Source organism: Adiantum capillus-veneris, chromosome 18, assembly GCF_014529385.1.
Source record: "Adiantum capillus-veneris isolate H3 chromosome 18, ASM1452938v2, whole genome shotgun sequence".
In the NCBI taxonomy this organism is placed as follows: Eukaryota; Viridiplantae; Streptophyta; class Polypodiopsida; order Polypodiales; family Pteridaceae; genus Adiantum; species Adiantum capillus-veneris.
Genome location: NC_140948.1, coordinates 116,227,046 through 116,246,296, shown reverse-complemented (window position 1 = coordinate 116,246,296; position 19,251 = coordinate 116,227,046). Strand labels below are relative to the sequence as shown.

The window sequence follows — 19,251 nt, the reverse complement described above, 5'->3', positions numbered from 1 at the left end:
TGTGGGGTCAGTATGCAACATCCTTATATACGGTCCCTAGATTGACACCCCTTCCAAATCGTCATGAGCCATGTCCATCTATGAGTACCTTCTTTACCACTGAGATGATAAAGAGGGCCATTAACAGGATGAGGACCAGGAGGGCATATGATCATGATGGTCTAGTAGCAAACCACTTTATACATGTTGGAGATATGTTGGCAGAGGTTCTTGCAGTTCTGTTCAATCGTGTCATGTGTGAGGGTCTACCTGAGACTTGTAGACTGTCTACTAATGTGCCTATCTTCAAGGCACGTGATCCTATGGAGCCTGGAGACTATCGTACTGATATGATTGGGAACACACATTGGCACACTTGTATGCATCTATCCTTGATGCAGCAATTGAGCAGATAGGCAGAGTGAGGGCATAAGGGCAACGGGACAAGCCGGTTTTAGGAGAGGCTTCTCCACTCTTGACCATATTCTGACACTCGAGCCATCATTGAGGAGAGTAGGACACATGGGAGACAGATTAATTGTAGCTTCGTGGATTTCCACAAAGTATTTGACATGGTGCCCAGAGCCAGATTGATGCGCAAACTACAGGAGATGGGAGTGCCCATTGAGTTGATTTTGGGGATAATGGCTCTATACATATTAGTGGTGGGACATGTATGCACTCCAGAGGGGAAATCTGATTTAGTTCACCCCACTATTGAAGTGAAACAAGGCTGTCCATTGTCTCCTACTCTATTCGGTAATGTATATAGATGAGGTTTCTAATTACATATACAGACAGGGTGACAAAGGTGCCCAGCTAGCAGGGACATGGATTCCATTGTTGTTATATGCTGATAATATTGTGTTGATCTTTGACTCACCAGAGGGTATGCAGGGACATTTGGATGCATTACATAGAGAGAGAGAGAGAGAGAGAGAGAGAGAGAGAGAGAGAGAGAGAGAACACAAACGCCAGAGATGGTGAAGAGGGGGCGATCAGCCCCCCACTGACTACCAGAGAAAAAGACATTGTCTATACATTCAGATGTCTGTGGAAGTGGGTACCCCCCTGGCCCCATAAATAGGTGCCCAAGGGGAGGTAGAGCAATGCCTTGAAAAATCCCCTACGACCCAACAAGAGAATGTTATATGGAAATATATGAGGGCATCCGGACATAAGGTGGGAGGCTGGCCCTAAACTCAGGTGGTTGGACCAAGTACAACCTAAACTATGGGTGGCCAGCCCGGAGACATACTAGCCATACAAGTATTCCCTAGACCTATGTGAAGCAGGAGAGTGGTGTTAAGTCTAACAGTCATGACGGGGAAACTGGCGAGAATGTGCAACCGGGTGGGAGTGGGTTCTCGCAAGGCTAAGGGCTGAAAATGGGATTGCTGTGAAAGCTGAAAAGGCTAGGCCAGTAGCTCCAAAAACGATGGCTGATCTTGTGAGAAAACGTTGGGGCAAGCTGTCTAGTTGCACTCTGCACTTGTGCACTGAGCTTGTCTTTAGTCTTCTGCTTCTACTGAGTGCCCAATGGGTTTCTTTAGCAATTTTTCCTACCTACTTTTCCAACAAAAGTCACTTATGAATAAATAAGTGAAAAATGGGTACTTCTGCAAAAAGGGTTCAGTGCTCTAAAAAATGCTCATGCTTGGTACTCTATCATGATGCTAATGATCTTGGGTTGTGCAATCAAAGGGTATACAACTACTCTAAGTGCCTGGACATACACGGCCTACGCATAGGCTCACAAGGTGCCAGAACACTTCCTAGGCTTCCTAAACCCTATAAGTAGGAACAACTTGTCCACGTACACATAGGGTTAGATGTGCATGTGGCATCCCCCCCTTTTCAAGGTGAGATACTGATATCGAGTTGTATGGTGTCGAGAGAGTGCGCCAACAACTCTTGGAATCCTGTGAAGAACTCTTCGCCGTCCCACTCTACTGCGTGGGTCGTGCAATACTTGAACTTCATGAAAGTCTACAATGCCTGCTTCTCTGGGCCGTGCCGAAAGCGACACAAAATGATATGTTGCGGCTCCAATGCTTCAACTTCGTATATGGTCGTTGGTCCACCTTCAAGAATCTGCGTTGAGGAATATCCTTGAAATCACTTCAAACATAAAACTATAATCATACCCATTGCATGTAGAGTGACTGGAAAAATACTATTTTCTCTAAATGAATGTGCATGCAATGCAGATGAACAAAGTGACGGAGTGCAAAACTGTTAACCAAACACACGCAAAAAGTGAGATCAAATCTTGACTTTTCGACCTAAACCTATCAATTGTGGCAAATCTCAACGGAAATGCCAATTCATGATGGACAATCGTGCTCGTGCTCTTTCTAAGACTGTGTCATGCCGAAGAATAAACATGAAAAATTCACTAACAAAACTGACAAACGTGAAACATCGTAAACTCCTTGAAAACAAATGTTCTTTCTTTTTGAGAGTGATCCGCATACATTCGTGCTCATCCGTGAGGAAATCATGCACATCGTGCAATACAGCATGCCTGTGAAAAGGGAGCACATAAAGACGGTGACAAAAATACAAGAAATCGTCCCGAATAAGAAACTCGAACAATGCGTGCTGACTAACTATGCGAAGACAAAATAGTTTCTGAATGGGTTCCTTGGACCTCGACTCGAGAGCCAAGATCGATCCTGCGTGACTGATTGTATCTACAATGAGGTTAGCTTCACTAGAAAAATCATCTTCTAAACCGTCGTCCTTGCGAACAATCACATCTCTATCATGCAAAAAATGTGTGTCGTGCTTCGGAGAAGACATGCAAGAGAGTTCTTTTCATGCTATGACTCATGCTCTTCTAGATTGGGACTGTGTACTGAGAGAAACAATCATATTACACGTCTTAACCTCTTTCAAATCATGAGAGTAAGAGACTAATGGCACAGATGGAAATGTTCTTGTCTCAACGGAGGACCACGAGAGATGCTCCTTCAACTGCGAGAGCGAGAGTGTTCTCCTTCCAACTAACTTGCGGATTATAACCTTTAAACCACTTGATGCTAAAAATCAAATCACATCCTTCGAGAGGAGAAACAACAAAACGACACGACGAAAACCAACATTTTGAACTAACACTGTCACATCAAGACATTCATGCATGAGCGAAGAGTGCATGCCAAGAGAAAATCCAGAGATCTCAATGGGATCCATGGGGAGAGCTATTGAACGTGCACTCTTCACGAGAGAGTCACTAATCACATCATGCATACTACCCAAATCAAACAATATCAGAATGCGTGTACTATTCACATGACCATAACACAACATGAGAGACTTATCGACATGATCATGAGAAACTGCAGACACATTAGTGTGCTCACTGAGTGCATTCACAGATGATGTGGATTCTATGGGTTCTTTGGGTCTTCTTTCTTAGGACAATCACTTTTCATGTGACCTTTAGTGTGACATTCAAAACATCTTTTGTCTCGTGCATATTCGGCTCGTTCTTGAAGAGTTAACCAACCTCCTAAAATTCCTTGAGCAGACTTTTCATCAGGCGTCAACTTCGGGGTGTCCTAAGTTTTAGCCTTTCCTTTATCATTATTGTGAGACTTTTGTGCTCTATGTGTAGAAGAAGATTGAGAAGAAGAATTACCATCATTCTTACCAATGGTCTTACCGTGCTTACCATTTGGTTGGTCTTGAGAAGTACTCGACTTGTTTTCCTTTAGCTTGCCTTTGTTGTGCTTCATCTCTTGTGCTAAGCCGATTCTGACGGCGTCATTATAGTCCTTAGGGCTGAAAACTTGCACATCGAGCTTGATGTACTCGTCTAACCCAAAGAGGAAAGCCTCCTTGCGGTCCTCATCCGACTTACGTAATTGAACGCCAATCTACAAAATACGGCTAGAAAAAGATATAACAGGGGATCCATTTTGCTTAAGACCACGCCATTCTTACTTCAACCGATCTAGGTACTGTGGTGGCATGAAGAGAGCCTTGTGCTTGTCTTGGAAGTCGACCCAACTAAAAGAGAGGGGTACGCCTTCCTCGGCATGCTCAAGATGCTCGGCCATCTGTGACTCTTGCCAAGCTTGATACCAATTCATGACATCACCGGCTAGGTATAAGGCAACAATCAAAACTTTACCGTTACTTGTTTTCTTGACAGTCGCAAAGTAGGCATTAGAATGATTGAACCAAGAATGAATCAAAGATGCATCCATCTTACCATCATACTTACTAAATGTCAACTTCGCAGTGACTCGGTTGTTGGAATTCGTGTCTCTACCTATGCTACCTAATGAATTGCCAACCTCCTTGAGTGGCTCGAGCTTCGAGGAGAGTACTTGTAGGACCAACTCCTTCATGTTGTGCGCCTCTCGCTCTAGCCTCTAACTCCATAGCCGCTCGCTTCTCTTTGGCCACTATGCATTGAGCCTCGCATGCTTGCTCACGCTCAAGCTCCACAGTTGCCCTTTGTTCGTCGGCCGCCAAGTGCGCTTGCTCACGCTCACGCTCCATGGCTGCCCTTCTTTCCTCTAAGGCGGCACGTTGCACCTCTTGTTGTAGCATCATCTCCATCATCAACTTGACCAAAGCCTCCATAGGATTTGGTTCAATTTGTGGCGTAGATAGGGATGGGGGAGCCATAGAAATAGGGGACTCGAGGACGTGGCCCTTTTTGGTAGGGACGGGACGGGGGGACGCGACGCCGAGGGGTCCCTCACATGGGATGTAGAGGGGACGCGTCCCGAGACGCGGATCCCCGGTGACACATGCAAGGGGGACGCGAGCAGGGGACCCCACACCTTTTTTCTAGGGCTTTCAAAGTCTTGAGCTATATGTCAACGTTGCCCACTAGACTCTACTAATCCACTCTTCACTTGTACATCATTAATTTCTTCCCTCTGAGTATGATGATTGATCATCACGTCTAACATGTGCGGCGCATGCTCGCCGCGTTCTTACTGCATGTCATATTTTGGTATTTATGAGAGTAAAACCCATTTTTTCTTTGCAATCTTGTGCTCTCCCCGTCCCCTACTTTGCCACGTCCCCGAGACCCGTCCCGTTCCCATGTGACTATAGGGGGAGCAATCCTCCTAGTGTAGAAACTTCTTCTTCTCCAACTCCACTCTCATCACCTTCACGCAAAGTATCCATTCCACTTCGGGTGATGACCATGCACTGAGCTCTTGAGTACTTTGGGTCTTGGGTTTTTGAGTTCTTGAGGGTCGTGAGGTTCTTGAGTTTCTTGGCTTGCAATCTGTGTTTAAGAAAGCTTTTCTCAAACTCAACTCTTCTCTGCGGGTGCACCCCTTGGCGGCCTTGCGCTCACATAGGTTGCTTTTTCCCACCTCACGTCGATTGGCATGCCGCTAAGTTCAAGGTCCACTCTCAATGAGTGAAAAGAGGAATGAGGGGAGGCTGGACAAGCCCTTCTTTCTTGGGTTACCTGTCACCCTTCAACAAAAGAAATTAGGGATCGACACGCCCAAGTGGTCTTGGGTTACGCGCGATCACAAGAAGCAAAAAAAATATTGTGCTCCTTTGTGATTCTTTCCTTGAGTGATGATACTGAACACTTCCAAAGAGCTGAGCACCGATACCAATGTAATGTGCGGCGGAAGTGGATGATGGTGTATGATGAGTGAACATTAAGTGCTCAAGGTTCCTTTTACTGACGGGAAGGGAGAGCAATGAACAAACACAAGAGTGGAATGCAAACTGTGAGTGAGTGTGCAAAGAGTGCTAGAGAGAGAGAGAGAGAGAGAGAGAGAGAAGAGATGACACCAGATGGGTCCCAAACCCCCCTTCAAGGGCCCCCCTCTTTATTACTAGAGAGGTATTTTCTTTAGATTGCACAAAGTCTGCTACAATGCTTCTAGATGTTGTGGTACTTGTGATGACTATGTCGATGACGACGATGGAGACTATGATGACGATGATGGAGACTATGATGACGACGACGAAGGTGTTGTCGTCAAGTTCGGGATCTGCAACCATGGCAACGAAGGTGCGTTGTCAAGATAGGGACCTGCGATGATGACGACGATGTCAACGACGACGATGGTGTTGACGACGACGGCGTCAAGGCTGAAAACTGAAAACGTTGGATGCTCTGTTAGGGATCTGTTACTGTAGCGGTACTGCGGCCTGGATCTACAACCGCTTCGTCGGGCTAGGGTTGAAACGCAAAAATACTGGCTGATCTACTGAAATCTAGAAACGCTACGCTGATCTATGTAACAGACTTGGACACTCCAAGTCAAGAATCAATCATGACAGCACCCAATAACCACTTCAAAACAGTTCACAATTCACAATAGATTTGCACTGGCCCGGCAGAGTTCCATGCCTAGAGATATTGGCCCCAAAGACTGGCGCCCCTTTCGGTATTTCTTTTTGTATTAATCAATGTTCAGGGTACACGAGTGGATTGGGTCTCGCTCTCAGACTCTGCGTCCAGATGCTCTGCAGAGTGGGAGCCCAAACCACATATTTAATTTACAAGGGATGCCAAAAGCAGAGCCCCAAAAGCTTAAAATAAAGCAGAGTTTTTTCTCTCTCACAAGCTCTATGGAGCTTCAAATAAAGCAAAAGATTCTCTCTCTTTCTCTCTCAAATTGCGTAGAGACAAAAAGAAAATCTGCCGCAGCCTGATTTGCGTCGCAATCATGCCACGTCATCATCACGAAATTCTGCTCTGCTGCCCTTTTAGGGTTAGGGTTTCTGCTGTTTTAGGGTTTCTGGTAGATTTTAGGGTTTGCAAGTTTTAGGGTTAGGGTTTCCAGATTTAGGATTTTCAGCAACAGTCAAGGTTAGGATTTCCTCTCGGGCAGCCACATCATCACTTTGTGCATACCCCCCTCTTGAAACCATTGTAATCGCCCTCGATTACGCCTGCAAAACAGACAGAAGCCATAAACTGTCTTAGCAGACACGGACTGTTAGTCCCTACGCACTAGGAACACACATCTAGCACATGTACCAACCGACAGTCACATCACACGACATCACATGACATTCAACATTCATTCGGATCTTAGACCATGATTTATCGGCAATGCAGCTAGCAATCGCATCTAGATCCAATCGGGACCTCATCGATGTCCGATTGACTAACCCCTATTGCAACCATGTCTATTCGAGATCAATTAGACCAAAATGCTGCAGTCATTGCGTCTATCAGTTCCTGCACTTAAAATCCGATTAACTAACCCCTATTGCAACCATGTCTATTCGAGATCAATTAGACCAAAATGCTGCAGTCATTTCGTCTATCAGTTCCTGCACTTAAAAGAAGTCAAGAACAAATCAGTATCATAATCAGGAATTCCATTTCATAAAGTCATACAGCAGAATACTGTCAGCTCTCAGTATCCCTGAAGCTCAAAGAGACATCAGTGACTCTAGTATCAAAATCGAGGCATCTGTTGACAAAGGAACAGAGTAACTCCCCTCTTATGCATCCCACTGAACCAGATCTCCGGCCAAGCTGAATTCTGGGTTCCATTTGGAATAGGCTATGCTACACCAAAAGCCTCAAGGTAAAGTTTCACAATCTAAGGAGTATCTGCTAGGTCCTCCTCCTCCATCCACTTCGCATCCAATGCAGGATAGTTCTTGAACTTAACCAAATACCGCCTTCGAACTTTACCTTTATTCTTCGTATCCTTATGTGCCAAAATCTGTTCAAGAACAAGGATCTCCTCGTTTTCTTCCACTTCGGGTTTCTCATCAGGCTCCCCATCATCAGGCACATCACCTTTAGAAGGTTTCAAGAGACTCACATGAAATGCATTGTGAATCCTCCAAGTATCAGGCAGTTTCAGTCGGAAGGAGACATCATTTATCTTTTCAGAGATCTGGAAAGGTCCGTAGTATCGCATACTAAGCTTTGGAAAAAGCCTCTCCTTTCCTTTTTTCTTTCTCAGGCGTGCCTTCTCAAAACGTAAGAGCACCCAATCATCCTCCTTCAATTTCAAGTCGCGACGATGGCGATCCGCTGCCTTTCTCTGTCGTTCTTGAGATTTCTACAAAGTCTCGCGAACCTTGGCAAAAGCCGTATCTAAGTCTCGCGCATATCCATCCGCTTCAAAAATCTTATCTTTCGTGCTTAGGAAGGGTGGAACCTTCGGAGCACCTTCAACAATCTCAAATGGCGCCTTCCCCGTCAAAGAGTGTATCGTGTTATTGTAGGCAAATTCCACCAAAGGTAGGTACTTTTCCCATTGAGTCTTCTGATCCGAGATATAAGACTTCAATAAATCTAAAACCACTGAATTGGCAATCTCAGATTGCCCGTCAGTCTGCGGGTGGAACGATGACAAGAACTGCAACCGCGTGCCAATGTTCTCCCAAATTGCCTTTCAAAACAAACTCGTAAATCTAGGGTCCCTGTCGGAGACAATCGTCTCAGGCATGCCATGTAATCTGAAAATCTGGGGCAAAAAAGTGAAGAACTACGTTGAATCAACCCCTTCTCTAAAAGCTCCTCAACCTTGCCCGTAATCTCTTTTTGCTGAGCCGCACTAACCTTGTAGGGAGGTCTGTTTGGTGGGCTACACCTTGGCACAAATCTATCGCATGGTCCTCAAGCCTCTCCGGCAGCAATTGTGACGGTAATGAGTCAAAAAAACATCCATTAAACTCTCGCAAAAATGTTGACTTTCTTTATCTAACACGTTAATTTGACTGACAACTATTTGAAACATCAAGTGCAAAAATCAAGTACGCAGAAAGATGATTCTTAATTACAGAAGTGATAGCTGAAGCACATATAATAGGAAAGACTCCCCTTTTTTACATCAAGGATTGAGTTTTGCTCCTATGCTGAAGGGTGATCTTTTTGTTGAAGACATCCAACACTCCATGTATACGGAACATCCACGGGATTCCCAATAGCATATCGCACCCTTCCAATGACATGATATAAAACTCTTTTGTGTCCACATATGACTGAATATGCAGAAGCAACTTTCCAATAATGGGAGTAACACACTCTGAGTGGCCAGGACATGCCAACCTTGCCTCTGCCGTGTACACCATCTCTTCAGCTTTGATGCCCAACTTCATAGCTAACTCTGGTGAGATAAGTTCGATTTGGCACCAAAATAAGTGCCATTTGATCTCTGACTTTACCCCATGCTCTGCATAATTCGCTGGCATCCGTGCTTGGCCTGTCACCCACCATGTTTGGCACTAAACCTGCCGTGGGCTTGGGCTATTTTCCTTTCTTGTCCTCTTTATCATCTGAGTCTCCTCTTTATCATCTGAGTCAGCTGGTCTTTTCCTTTGTGGACAATCTGTAGCAAAGTGACTAGGCTACTCGCATATAAAGCATTTATTCTTAGCCAGAGAGAGAAGAATACGACACCAATGGTTCTCAAACCCTCCTCCAAAGGACCCCCTCTCTATGGTGAGAAAGGTCTATGCTATAGATTGCACAAATCTGGTACAATGGTCTAGATGCAATGGACTTGCCGACGGTGTCGACAACAATGATGACGACGATGACGAGGACGGGCTGAAAACTGAAAACGCTAGGGCTGAAATGCTGAAATCTGCAAAACGCTGACTTTCTACCGATCTCTGACACTATGTCGACGAGGATGGCGATGGCGACGACTCGACGACGATGCGCTAAAAACGCAGATGCTGAAATCTGAAAACAGCGGGCGGAAACTGTAAACATTGGCTGACTCGATGGTACGACGAGGATCTGCTACGTGTAGGTGAGATCTGCGAGGCTAGGGGCTACATCTGCAATGGCTAAGTAATGAAAACTGAAAACGCTGATGTGCTTGGCTGATCTAGCGCCGGAATCTGCAAACGCTAGGCTAGATCTGCAAACTGAAAAGGCCAGGCTGATCTGTAGCAAAAACGCTAGGTGCCGCTGTTGGCTGAAAACGCTAGGCTGTCTTCTGCTGGTCTTGCTAAGGAGAGAAGACTGCAAGTTGCTTGAACTTCTTCTGTCTCTTCTGCTTAAAACTCCTAGCGCTAGGTTTCTTTTATAACGCCTTGGCAATTTTCCCTACTTACTTTTCCAACAAAATTCGCTTATTAAATAATAAGTGAAAAATGTGTCTTTTGGAAAAAAGGGTTCTATGCTCTGTAAAATGCTCATGATGGGTATTGAATGCAATGCTAATGAATATGGTGTGTGCAACCAAAGGATATGCAACTAATCTAAGTGCTTGGACATGCACAGCATGCTCACAGGCTCACGAAGGTGCCAAAACACTTCCTAAGCTAGCCTAAAACCTAGACCTGAGATAGCTTGTCCACATGCACATAGTGTTAGATGTGCACGTGACAATACCACATAGAGAAAATTGATCTCGGCACAGAGGATTCCGGCTTTGACCCTGAGATTGGCATGGACCACCTTCCTAGGGAGAGTGAGTCTGTGACAAGCCAAACGAACGCATTGATCCAATGCGCCTATGACCTCAATACAGAACCCTAACCCTAAAACCCGTCACACCAATAATGGGCTTTTTCCCCACAATGAGTGCAATGCCAATCTGGCTTCAAAGCATGCTTACCCTTTTGCTTCTTGTTGTTGTTGGAAAGAGCTAGCCAAGGCCTCAGAGCCTGACTTCTTCCCACATTAAACCTCTCCTCCCGGTCCAACACCATTAGAACATCTTGTCCCAAGAAATAATATTCAATATGCCACTCGTAATCAACAACGAATAGAAATTGGAATACCGAGAAGGTAATTGGGCCAGACGTTGAATGGCCATGTTCTCAGAACTATTCAGCTTTCCCATATAAAGTATCTCCTGTTAGAGTCCTTTCATCTTGTTGATGTGATCCCTCATGGATAACTGCTTGGCATCCAGGAGGTAACTGGGCCAAAAGTTGGATGGCCATGTCCTCAGAACTATTCAGCTTTCCCACATAAAGTATCTCCTGTCAAAGTTCTTTCATCTTGTTGATGTGATTCCTCATGGATAACTACTTGGCATCCACGGTCCTCAATTGCACCTCCAAAGCAATCCGTTTCATTAGAGAAACTCGATCATATAAAGATGAAAGTGGATCCCAAATCTCCTTCGCATCCTTTATCAATCGGATGTAACTGATGATCGATGGTTTACTGTTGAGGACGATAAATGATCAGATTCAAGCATTGACACACTCCTATAGCTTCTCTCCGCTCAATCCTCTGGCTTTTGAAAGTTATCGTTAACAAAACCTCCAAACTTGTAAGAGTTGAAAACCGCCGTCATGGTCGCTTTCCAAATGGCATGTTCTCCCTATTCAATTGCCGATCCAAGGAAAAGGGAGGAAGAGTAGGTATCTTGATTGGTTGATCACCAACGCAGGAGTAGAACTAGCACCAATCTCCCCAGTCCTCTTTTACATTGGCTTCATCATGACCTTCCTCTCGTTGTACTTCTTCATCATGAACCGAGTTAAAAATCAAAATCATCACCCCTCTCCATTGTGTAGAAGAACTTGGACATGTGACTAGGCTGGGTCAGGATGGATGAAGAGAAACCTTCTAATCAACCCACTATATCTAAACTCGATCCCAATTGAGTGAAAACCAACAGAAAAATAGCAAACGGTCTCTTTTCGTCACGAAATTTTAGCACCAAATATTCGTACAAATCATCAATCTGACACGAGAGCGTGACATGGCTTTGATACCATGTCAAACGTGTAGCGAAAAGGGTGAATCAGGTGATGATCTTGTCTACAACCACAAGCAAACCTCCTCTCGAGACCGAGCAGCCAATTAATCTCAGAATATCTCCTCATAAACATCCTTTTATAGCATGCCCCCCACCGAACGGGCACGCGTAGCCAATCTGCAAGTCAACCTGCAGCAAAGGGTGGGAAAGCGAAGGAGTGCATCAGCGCTAGAGAGAGGGAATAAGGTCCCAAGGCAAAACATTGTAGAGAGAGAAAACATTGGAGCAGTGAAAATCGCTAGAGAGAGAAAACGCCAGTGTAAGGTGCAACGGAATGAATGTTGAACTTTGCTCAAGATGAGTGCTCCGAACTATGCTCAAGGTTCCTTTTACTTACGGAAGGTAGAGCCTTCCGGTCCTTTAGTGAGAGAGTACAATAGACACAAACAAAGTGGATCAACACTGTGAATGAAGGTGCTGAGAATGAAGGTGTTGAGACTGAGAGATAGAGAGAGAAGAATACGACACCAGAATGTTGTCAAACCCTCCTCCGAAGGCCCCACTCTCTATGGCGAGAGCGGTCTACTTATGATTGTACAAATCTCTACAATGCTTGGACTTGCCGACAATGTCGACGACGATGAGGGCGACGACGAGACGGACTGGAACCTGAAAATGCTAAGGGCTAAAATCTGCAAATCTTTATCTAGTGAATTCTGACTCTTATGTCGGTGACGATGTCGGCGCGCTGAAAACACAGATGCTGAAATCTGCGTTTTCCGGGCTGAAACTGTAAACTACGTTGGATTTGACCGTGCGGCGAGGATCTGCTGCCAGAAGGTGAGATCTACGAGGTTCGGGGGTTCTACTGCGGGTGCTAAACGCTGAAAACTGAAAATGTTGATGCTTGTGGATATTCCATCGTGAAGATCTACAAAAACGCTGAAGTGTCTGCAGATGCAAAAACGCTAGGGCTGAAAATCTGTTGCTGGATAAAAGCCACTAAGCTAGGGCTAATCTGCTGTCGTGAACTGGTTCTGCTGTGTCTGTTTTAATGCCGAAGCTCCTCTGCACTACAAAATCGCCAAGGCTGATCTGTTCTTGCAAAAGCGCTAGCTTGATGCTAAGTTGCAAAAACGCTAGGCCATGCTGTTGGGGGTCCTGTTGAGAAGGTGCCTGTTGAGCGTGTGCTCCTGCTGCCTCTTCTGCCAGAAAGTGCTAGCGCTAGGTTTCTACTTATACAAACTTAGTAAATTTGCCCTACCTACTTTCCAACAAAAGTCACTTAAAAATAATAAGTGAAAAATGTCAAAAATAGGGAAAATAGGTCTATGCACTGTAAAAATGCTCTTGATAGGATCTGATGGGAATCTGATGGTCATGCTGTGTGCAACCAGAGGATATGCATCTAATCTAAGTGTCTGGACATGCACAGTCTGCGAACACTCACAAAAGTGCCAGATCACTTCCTATTCTAGACTGACTCGACTGAACTGAACCCTGGTCATGTTGTAGCTTGTCCACTGACACATAGGATTGGATGTGTCACGTGACATCCCCTCCTTTTCAAAGTGAGGTACTGGTACCGAACTGTATGGCGTCGAGGGAGATCGCCAATAGCATCCGGAATCCTGAAAAGGACTCTTCGTCAGCCCACTATGATGTGTGGGTCGTGTGATACTTGAACTTCATAAAGGTCTGCAAAGTCTTCTTCTTTGGGCCGCGCCAAAAGCGACACAAAATCTTCTGTAGTTCCTTCAATGCTTCAACTTCGTCGATAGTCATGTATCTACCTTCTTCAAGAATCTCCAAGGCTCAAAATTCCTGAAACCATTTCCAACACAAAAACATGAACATACCTATTCCATGTAAAGTGAGTGGAAAAAATATCGTCTTCCTCAAAGACTGTGCATGCAATGTAGATAAACAAAATAGACGGAGTACCAAACCATTCACCACACACACACAAACAATGAGATCGAATCTTGTCTTTCTAATCTAAATCAATCAACTGTGGCAATTCACAACGGAAATGCCTATGCTTGGTGCTCATACTTTCTTGTGCTCTTTCTACGAATGTGTCGTGCCAAGGAAGAGACATGGAATGTGACTTCCTTGAATGCATACTTTTCAGTTTTTCATGAATAATCCGTATACATCCGTGCTCATCCATGAGTGAAACGTGCTCAACGTACAATATGTCATGCCTAGGAAAAGGGATCACATATAGACGCTGACTAAAATACAAGAAAAGATCACGAATGAAACACTCGAACAATGCGTGCTGACTAATCATTCAAACACATAGTACTTTCTATAAGGGTTCTTTGGACCTAGGCTCGAGAGCCAAGATCGGTTCTTCGTGTTTGATCGAATCTTCCTGTGGGGGTTCTGTTGACCTCGACTTGAGAGCCAAGATCGGTTTTTCGTGATTAATCGAATCTGCAATGAGGCCAGCTTCACTAGAGAAAGTGTCAACTAACACAACATCCTTGTGAACAATCACATCATCTTCATGCAAATCATCATGCTTGTCAGTGTCATCCAAATCATTATGCCAACCATGTAATTCTTGTGTGTCGTGCTTTGGAAAAGAAGAGACTAAGAGTCCTGATTCTGTGCAAACTGCGCTGCACAATAGAAAAGAGTCGCAAGAACTCTTTCATGTGTCGGTCGCTCATTGCTTGTCTTGCTTTATTCTCGCGATCAAATTCTGCTTCTCTTTCTTTGTTCTCGTGATCCAATTTGGCTTGCCTTTCTTTGGCTTCCAAGTCGTACTTACGCTCTATGGCTGCCACTCTTTCTTCGTAATCACGATCTACGCCTGCCCTTCTTTCTGCAAACTCCTTGTCCATCATCCTCTTGTCGAAAGCCTCCATATGAGTTAGGGCAATCCTTGTCGTAGATGGGGAAGGGGGAGGGTCGAAAAAAACCTCCTGGTGGGGAAAATTCTTCTTCGCCTCTCTCATGCTCATCACCTCCAAGCGAAGTATCCATTCCGCTTCGAGTGATGGCCATCCACTGAAGTCTTGGGTTCTTGTGGGTTCTTGTGGTCTTGGGTTCTTAAGTTCACGAGGAACTTGGGTTCTTGTGGGTCTTGGGTTCTTACGGTGCTTGAGTTCTTGAGGTTCTTGAGGTCTTGAGGTTCTTCTTTCCCTTGCAATCTGTGTTAGAGAAGGATCTTCTCTTCACCCGAGTTATGCTCTTTTCCGCGGGCGCATCCCTTCGCGGCCTTGCGCTCACACCAAGGTTGCTTTTTTCCACCTCACGTCCATTGGCCGGCCGCTAAGTGCACGGTCCGCTCTCAATGAGTGAAAAGAGGCACAAGGGGAGTCTAGACAAGCCCTTCCTTCTTGGGATTCCTGTCACTCTTCAAAAACACGATTAGGAATCGACATGCCGAAGTGAACTTGGGTTCGTACGACCTCAACAAGCAAAAAAAATTCTTGTGATTCTTGTGGTTCTTTCCTTGAGTGATACAGAAAACTACCAAAGCTCTAATACCAATGTAAGGTGCAGCGGAATGAATGTTGAACTTTGCTCAAGATGAGTGCTCCGAACTGTGCTCAAGGTTCCTTTTACTTACGGAAGGTAGAGCCTTCCATTCGTTTAGTGAGAGAGTACAATGGACACAAACAAAGTGGATGAACACTGTGAATGAAGGTGCTGAGACTGAGATAGAGAGAGAACAATACAACACTAGAATGTTGTCAAACCCTCCTCCGAAGGCCCCACTCTCTATGGCGAGAGCTGTCTACTTATGATTGTACAAATCTCTACAATGCTTGGACTTGCCACGATGTCGATGACGATGAGGGCCACGACGAGATGGGCTGGAACCTGAAAATGCTAAGGGCTGGAATCTGCAAATCTTTATCTGCTGAATTCTGACTCTATGTCGGTGACAATGCCGATGACGACGGTACGACGACGACACGCTGAAAACGCAGATGCTGAAATCCACGTTTTCCGGGCTAAAACTGTAAACTACGTTGGATTTGACCGTGCGGCGAGGATCTGCTGCGGGATGGTGAGATCTACGAGGTTCGAGGGTTCTACTGCGGGCGCTAACTACTGAAAACTGAAAACGCTGATGCTTGTGGGGATTCCGTCACGAAGATCTGCAAAAACGCTGAAGTGTCTGCAGACGCAAAAACGCTAGGGTTGAAAATCTGCTGCTGGATAAAATCCACTAACGCTAGGGCTGATCTGCTGTCGTGAAGTGGTTCTGCTCTGTTTGTTTTAATGCCAAAGCTCCTCTGCACTACAAAATCGCCAAGGCTGATCTGTTCTTGCAAAAACACTAGCTTGATGCTGAGTTGCAAAAACGCTAGGCCATGCTATTGGGGGTCCTGATGAGAAGGTGCCTCTTGAGCGTGTGCTCCTACTGTCTCTTCTACCAGAATGTGCTAGCGCTAGGTTTCTACTTATACAAACTTAGTAAAATTGCCCTACCTACTTTCCAACAAAAGTCACTTAAAAATAATAAGTGAAAAATGTCAAAAATAGGGAAAATAGGTCTATGCACTATAAAAATGCTCTTGATGGAATCTGATGGTCATGTTGTGTGCAACCAGAGGATATGCATCTAATCTAAGTGTCTGAACATGCACGGTCTGCGAACAGACTCACAAAAGTGTCAGATCACTTCCTATTCTAGACTGACTTGACTGAACTGAACCCTAATCATGTTGTAGCTTGTCCACTGACACATAGGGTTGGATGTGTCACGTGACAGCCAGAGCACAAAAGCTAGAGAGAGAGTGCATTGGATTCAAATGTTGGCAAGCTCTACTAATCTAATATGCCAAAAGTACCAGCAGGGGAGAGGGGGAGAGAGTTGCACGTATAGAGAAAACTTTAATTTGCCTTACCTCTACATGAACCCCACAATTTGGAATAAATGGACTAAAATTCTAATAACTCGGTAAAAGTTACATATTGTCATATTTAGTAGAAAAACTACAAAACACTAGAGAGTCTGACCTTGGGAAGCCCTAGGAACAGGGGTCCCGCCCCATGCGGGTCTACCGGGTGGGCAACACTGTGGAATGCACTGTCAAGAAAGTACGTCTACCTCAAGTACGGTCGGGCACAACCACAAAACAGTCCTCACTCCCTAATATTCTCCAAGGAAATACTGGAACCACCACCGGATAGGAATCTGAAACTCTAACAATGGCGAAAAACTTGTGGGGCTACCTTATGGACCCAAACAACGCCCATCGTCCTTTCGGCTTCCTCGACTACTACTTCTAGATCAACGACTCCTAGCTCTTCAGCTGGCTTATTGTTTATTGGATCTGGTACTTCATCATCGGTTGTTACATACGCCATGGTTGATATCTAGAACAAGATCAACCGCATCATGTTTTCCTACCTTTGCATCAACTTCGCAGATTCTATGATTTCATTGCTTATATCATTTCGATCAGAGGTTTGGGACTACCTTTGCAATCTGTATGAGGCACTTACCCTCAGTCGGATCCTTGCCCTTGAGAAAACTATGCTCAACCTGCAATCCTCGCAGTTCCCTTCTCTTCAGGCTTTTATTTCTGGAATATTGGACCGATTGGAATGTGTGACCTAAGCCATTAGGATGTAACCAAAATCATAGCATTTGCTTAAGCACAAAGCAGTATAAGGTTGACCACACCCACGTTGTCAATGCAACAACTTTAAACTTCTTTTCCTTTATGAGTTTTATACACAAAGGAGCCTCCCTATTAACCTTGGGGAAACCAAGGTCATGAAATTCCACAGACCTCATCTTTGCATTTGCTCTGCCTTGCTCATAACAACAAGCAGTCCCTACACACGGAATGGCCTATTCAAAGGCATTTACACATATATTGACCTATTCAAACGAATGCCTGGATCATGAAGAGTCAACCTATTTTCACAACCCAAGGTTTAAGATTATATCTTCCACTACTTCCGTAACTGTTGCATTGAGACCGCAACACCCAATTTCTGATATGCTGGTGCTCACGGTTGAACCTCTCTCTCTCTCTCTCTCTCTCTCTCTCTCTCTCTCTCTCTCTCGGGCGCACACACAAAAACCCAAAAAAAAAAAGAGAGAAGAAGCCACGTACTAAGGAAGTAAACACGTTGGGCATTTGTATTTCGAGTTAGCATCCTCGCAGACTTTGCATTTCTGAGGACCCATAACACCTTGCGAAAAGGAGCTGGATACTGGAATCCTTGAAGAAGGTGACGTGAGTCTGCAACATAAATTCTAAATTTCTAATTATTAGGACGCTGAGGATCAAGGGTAGGAATTTGCCGCCTTAACATCCCGCAATTTTAGCCGTTAGAAAAGTAAACCTAAGCTCCACATAAGGGGGATTCGAACTGCCCCCTGAAAGCTCCATATAGGCGGATGTGGTGGATGACAAGTGGCACAATTCTCATTTTTTGTGTTTGGACCCACCATCATACCATGGCTCTCTGCCTCCTTATCCACACAATTCTCATTTTTTTCTATGTTTGGACCCACCATCATACCATGGCTCTCTGCCTCCTTATCCACACACGATTCACATTCACGGCACTTAGTTGCGCTCTTCAATAGCAATATCCGCATATTGACACAACTCACCTCGAGCACAATGCACAAGCAATGGGTATGCCTATTTTGTATGTGCACATTTTCAGTATGTACAATTGCATGCTTGGCCCATAAAATTATTTTAAAGGAAACTAGTAAGGAATTTTATGAATGGCTTTAACCAAGGTGCCATAGCTACAATTTGTTCATATTTCTAGGAAATTGATGAGGTGGTTAGTTTGTGTTTGCCTACAATTGTCATTGTTAAATGTTGCCATGTTTTGCTTCCCATGGCTACAAAAGTACACAACAACCAAACTGGGACCGACTCGCTCACACGTATAAACACATACGGAATGTCCAACAACCAAGTGTTTTGTCTCAAAGTTTTAACTACTTCAAAAAGGGCAATCACTTTCCCCAAAAATTGAAGACCTTTGAAAGAGGAAAGAAGCACAAAATTGTTCAAAGATTTAGGAAGGTAGAAATGTGTTAAGAGTCAAGGTCGTATCTTCTTGTCATGGGAGCTTATCAATTGTCAACAAGGTGAAAGTTCACTATGGCCTACACAATGCTTCAAAAAAATTAAAAGGTGTTCATGGTGCCAATTTGCAGCCTGCAGCATCGCTTAAGCCACCTTGGCCTGCTCAATCACCCATCTGTTATTGTCTTGTGCAGCCATCTTCCCTCCAAGCCTCCCTAGCGCTTGGAGTGTTAGAATGCTTCACCATTCCACGTATTGGTTACCTTGAGGATAGCTACAGTAGGGCCTCTGCACAACATCCATTTCTCTTCTTCTCTCTGCAAACTGAGCAACTAATTAGTGCAAGAACCTTCGATTACTCACCCATGTACCACCACTGCCTCTCATGCATTGGTGCATGCATGCCCTGGGAAGGCAGCCAGAACCACATCAGGTTGTTGTCTCCCTCCAAATCTTGCAAGCCCTGCACACTCTTGCCACCTTTCCTTCAGTCCCATCCTACCAGGGACTGTTTACCCGTGTTGTCGCTCATTGAGGGTAGAGCAAATGCCGGTAGCATGCTTTGGTAGCATCTAACAAGGTAAACCACAGACTAGCAT

General features: G+C 44.8%; 1 protein-coding gene across 4 annotated transcripts in view; it reads right to left on the bottom strand.

The window, feature by feature from the left end:
- The window catches only part of LOC147436259 (HIT-type Zinc finger family protein), a 91,049-nt gene extending 73,093 nt beyond the window's left edge, over window positions 1–17,956 (bottom strand). For 3 of the 4 annotated variants that reach the window (XR_015185175.1, XR_015185176.1, XM_086489185.1), the window contains exon 1: window positions 17,714–17,956. Coding sequence is in view for 2 of the 4 variants with exons in the window: in XM_086489185.1 (XP_086345311.1) it covers window positions 17,714–17,787 (74 nt within the window). In the remaining 2 variants the exon portion in view is untranslated. The remainder of the gene's footprint in view (window positions 1–17,713) is intronic. The other variant, XM_086489186.1, reaches the window with a different exon arrangement.
- Window positions 17,957–19,251: the final 1,295 nt, after the last annotated feature.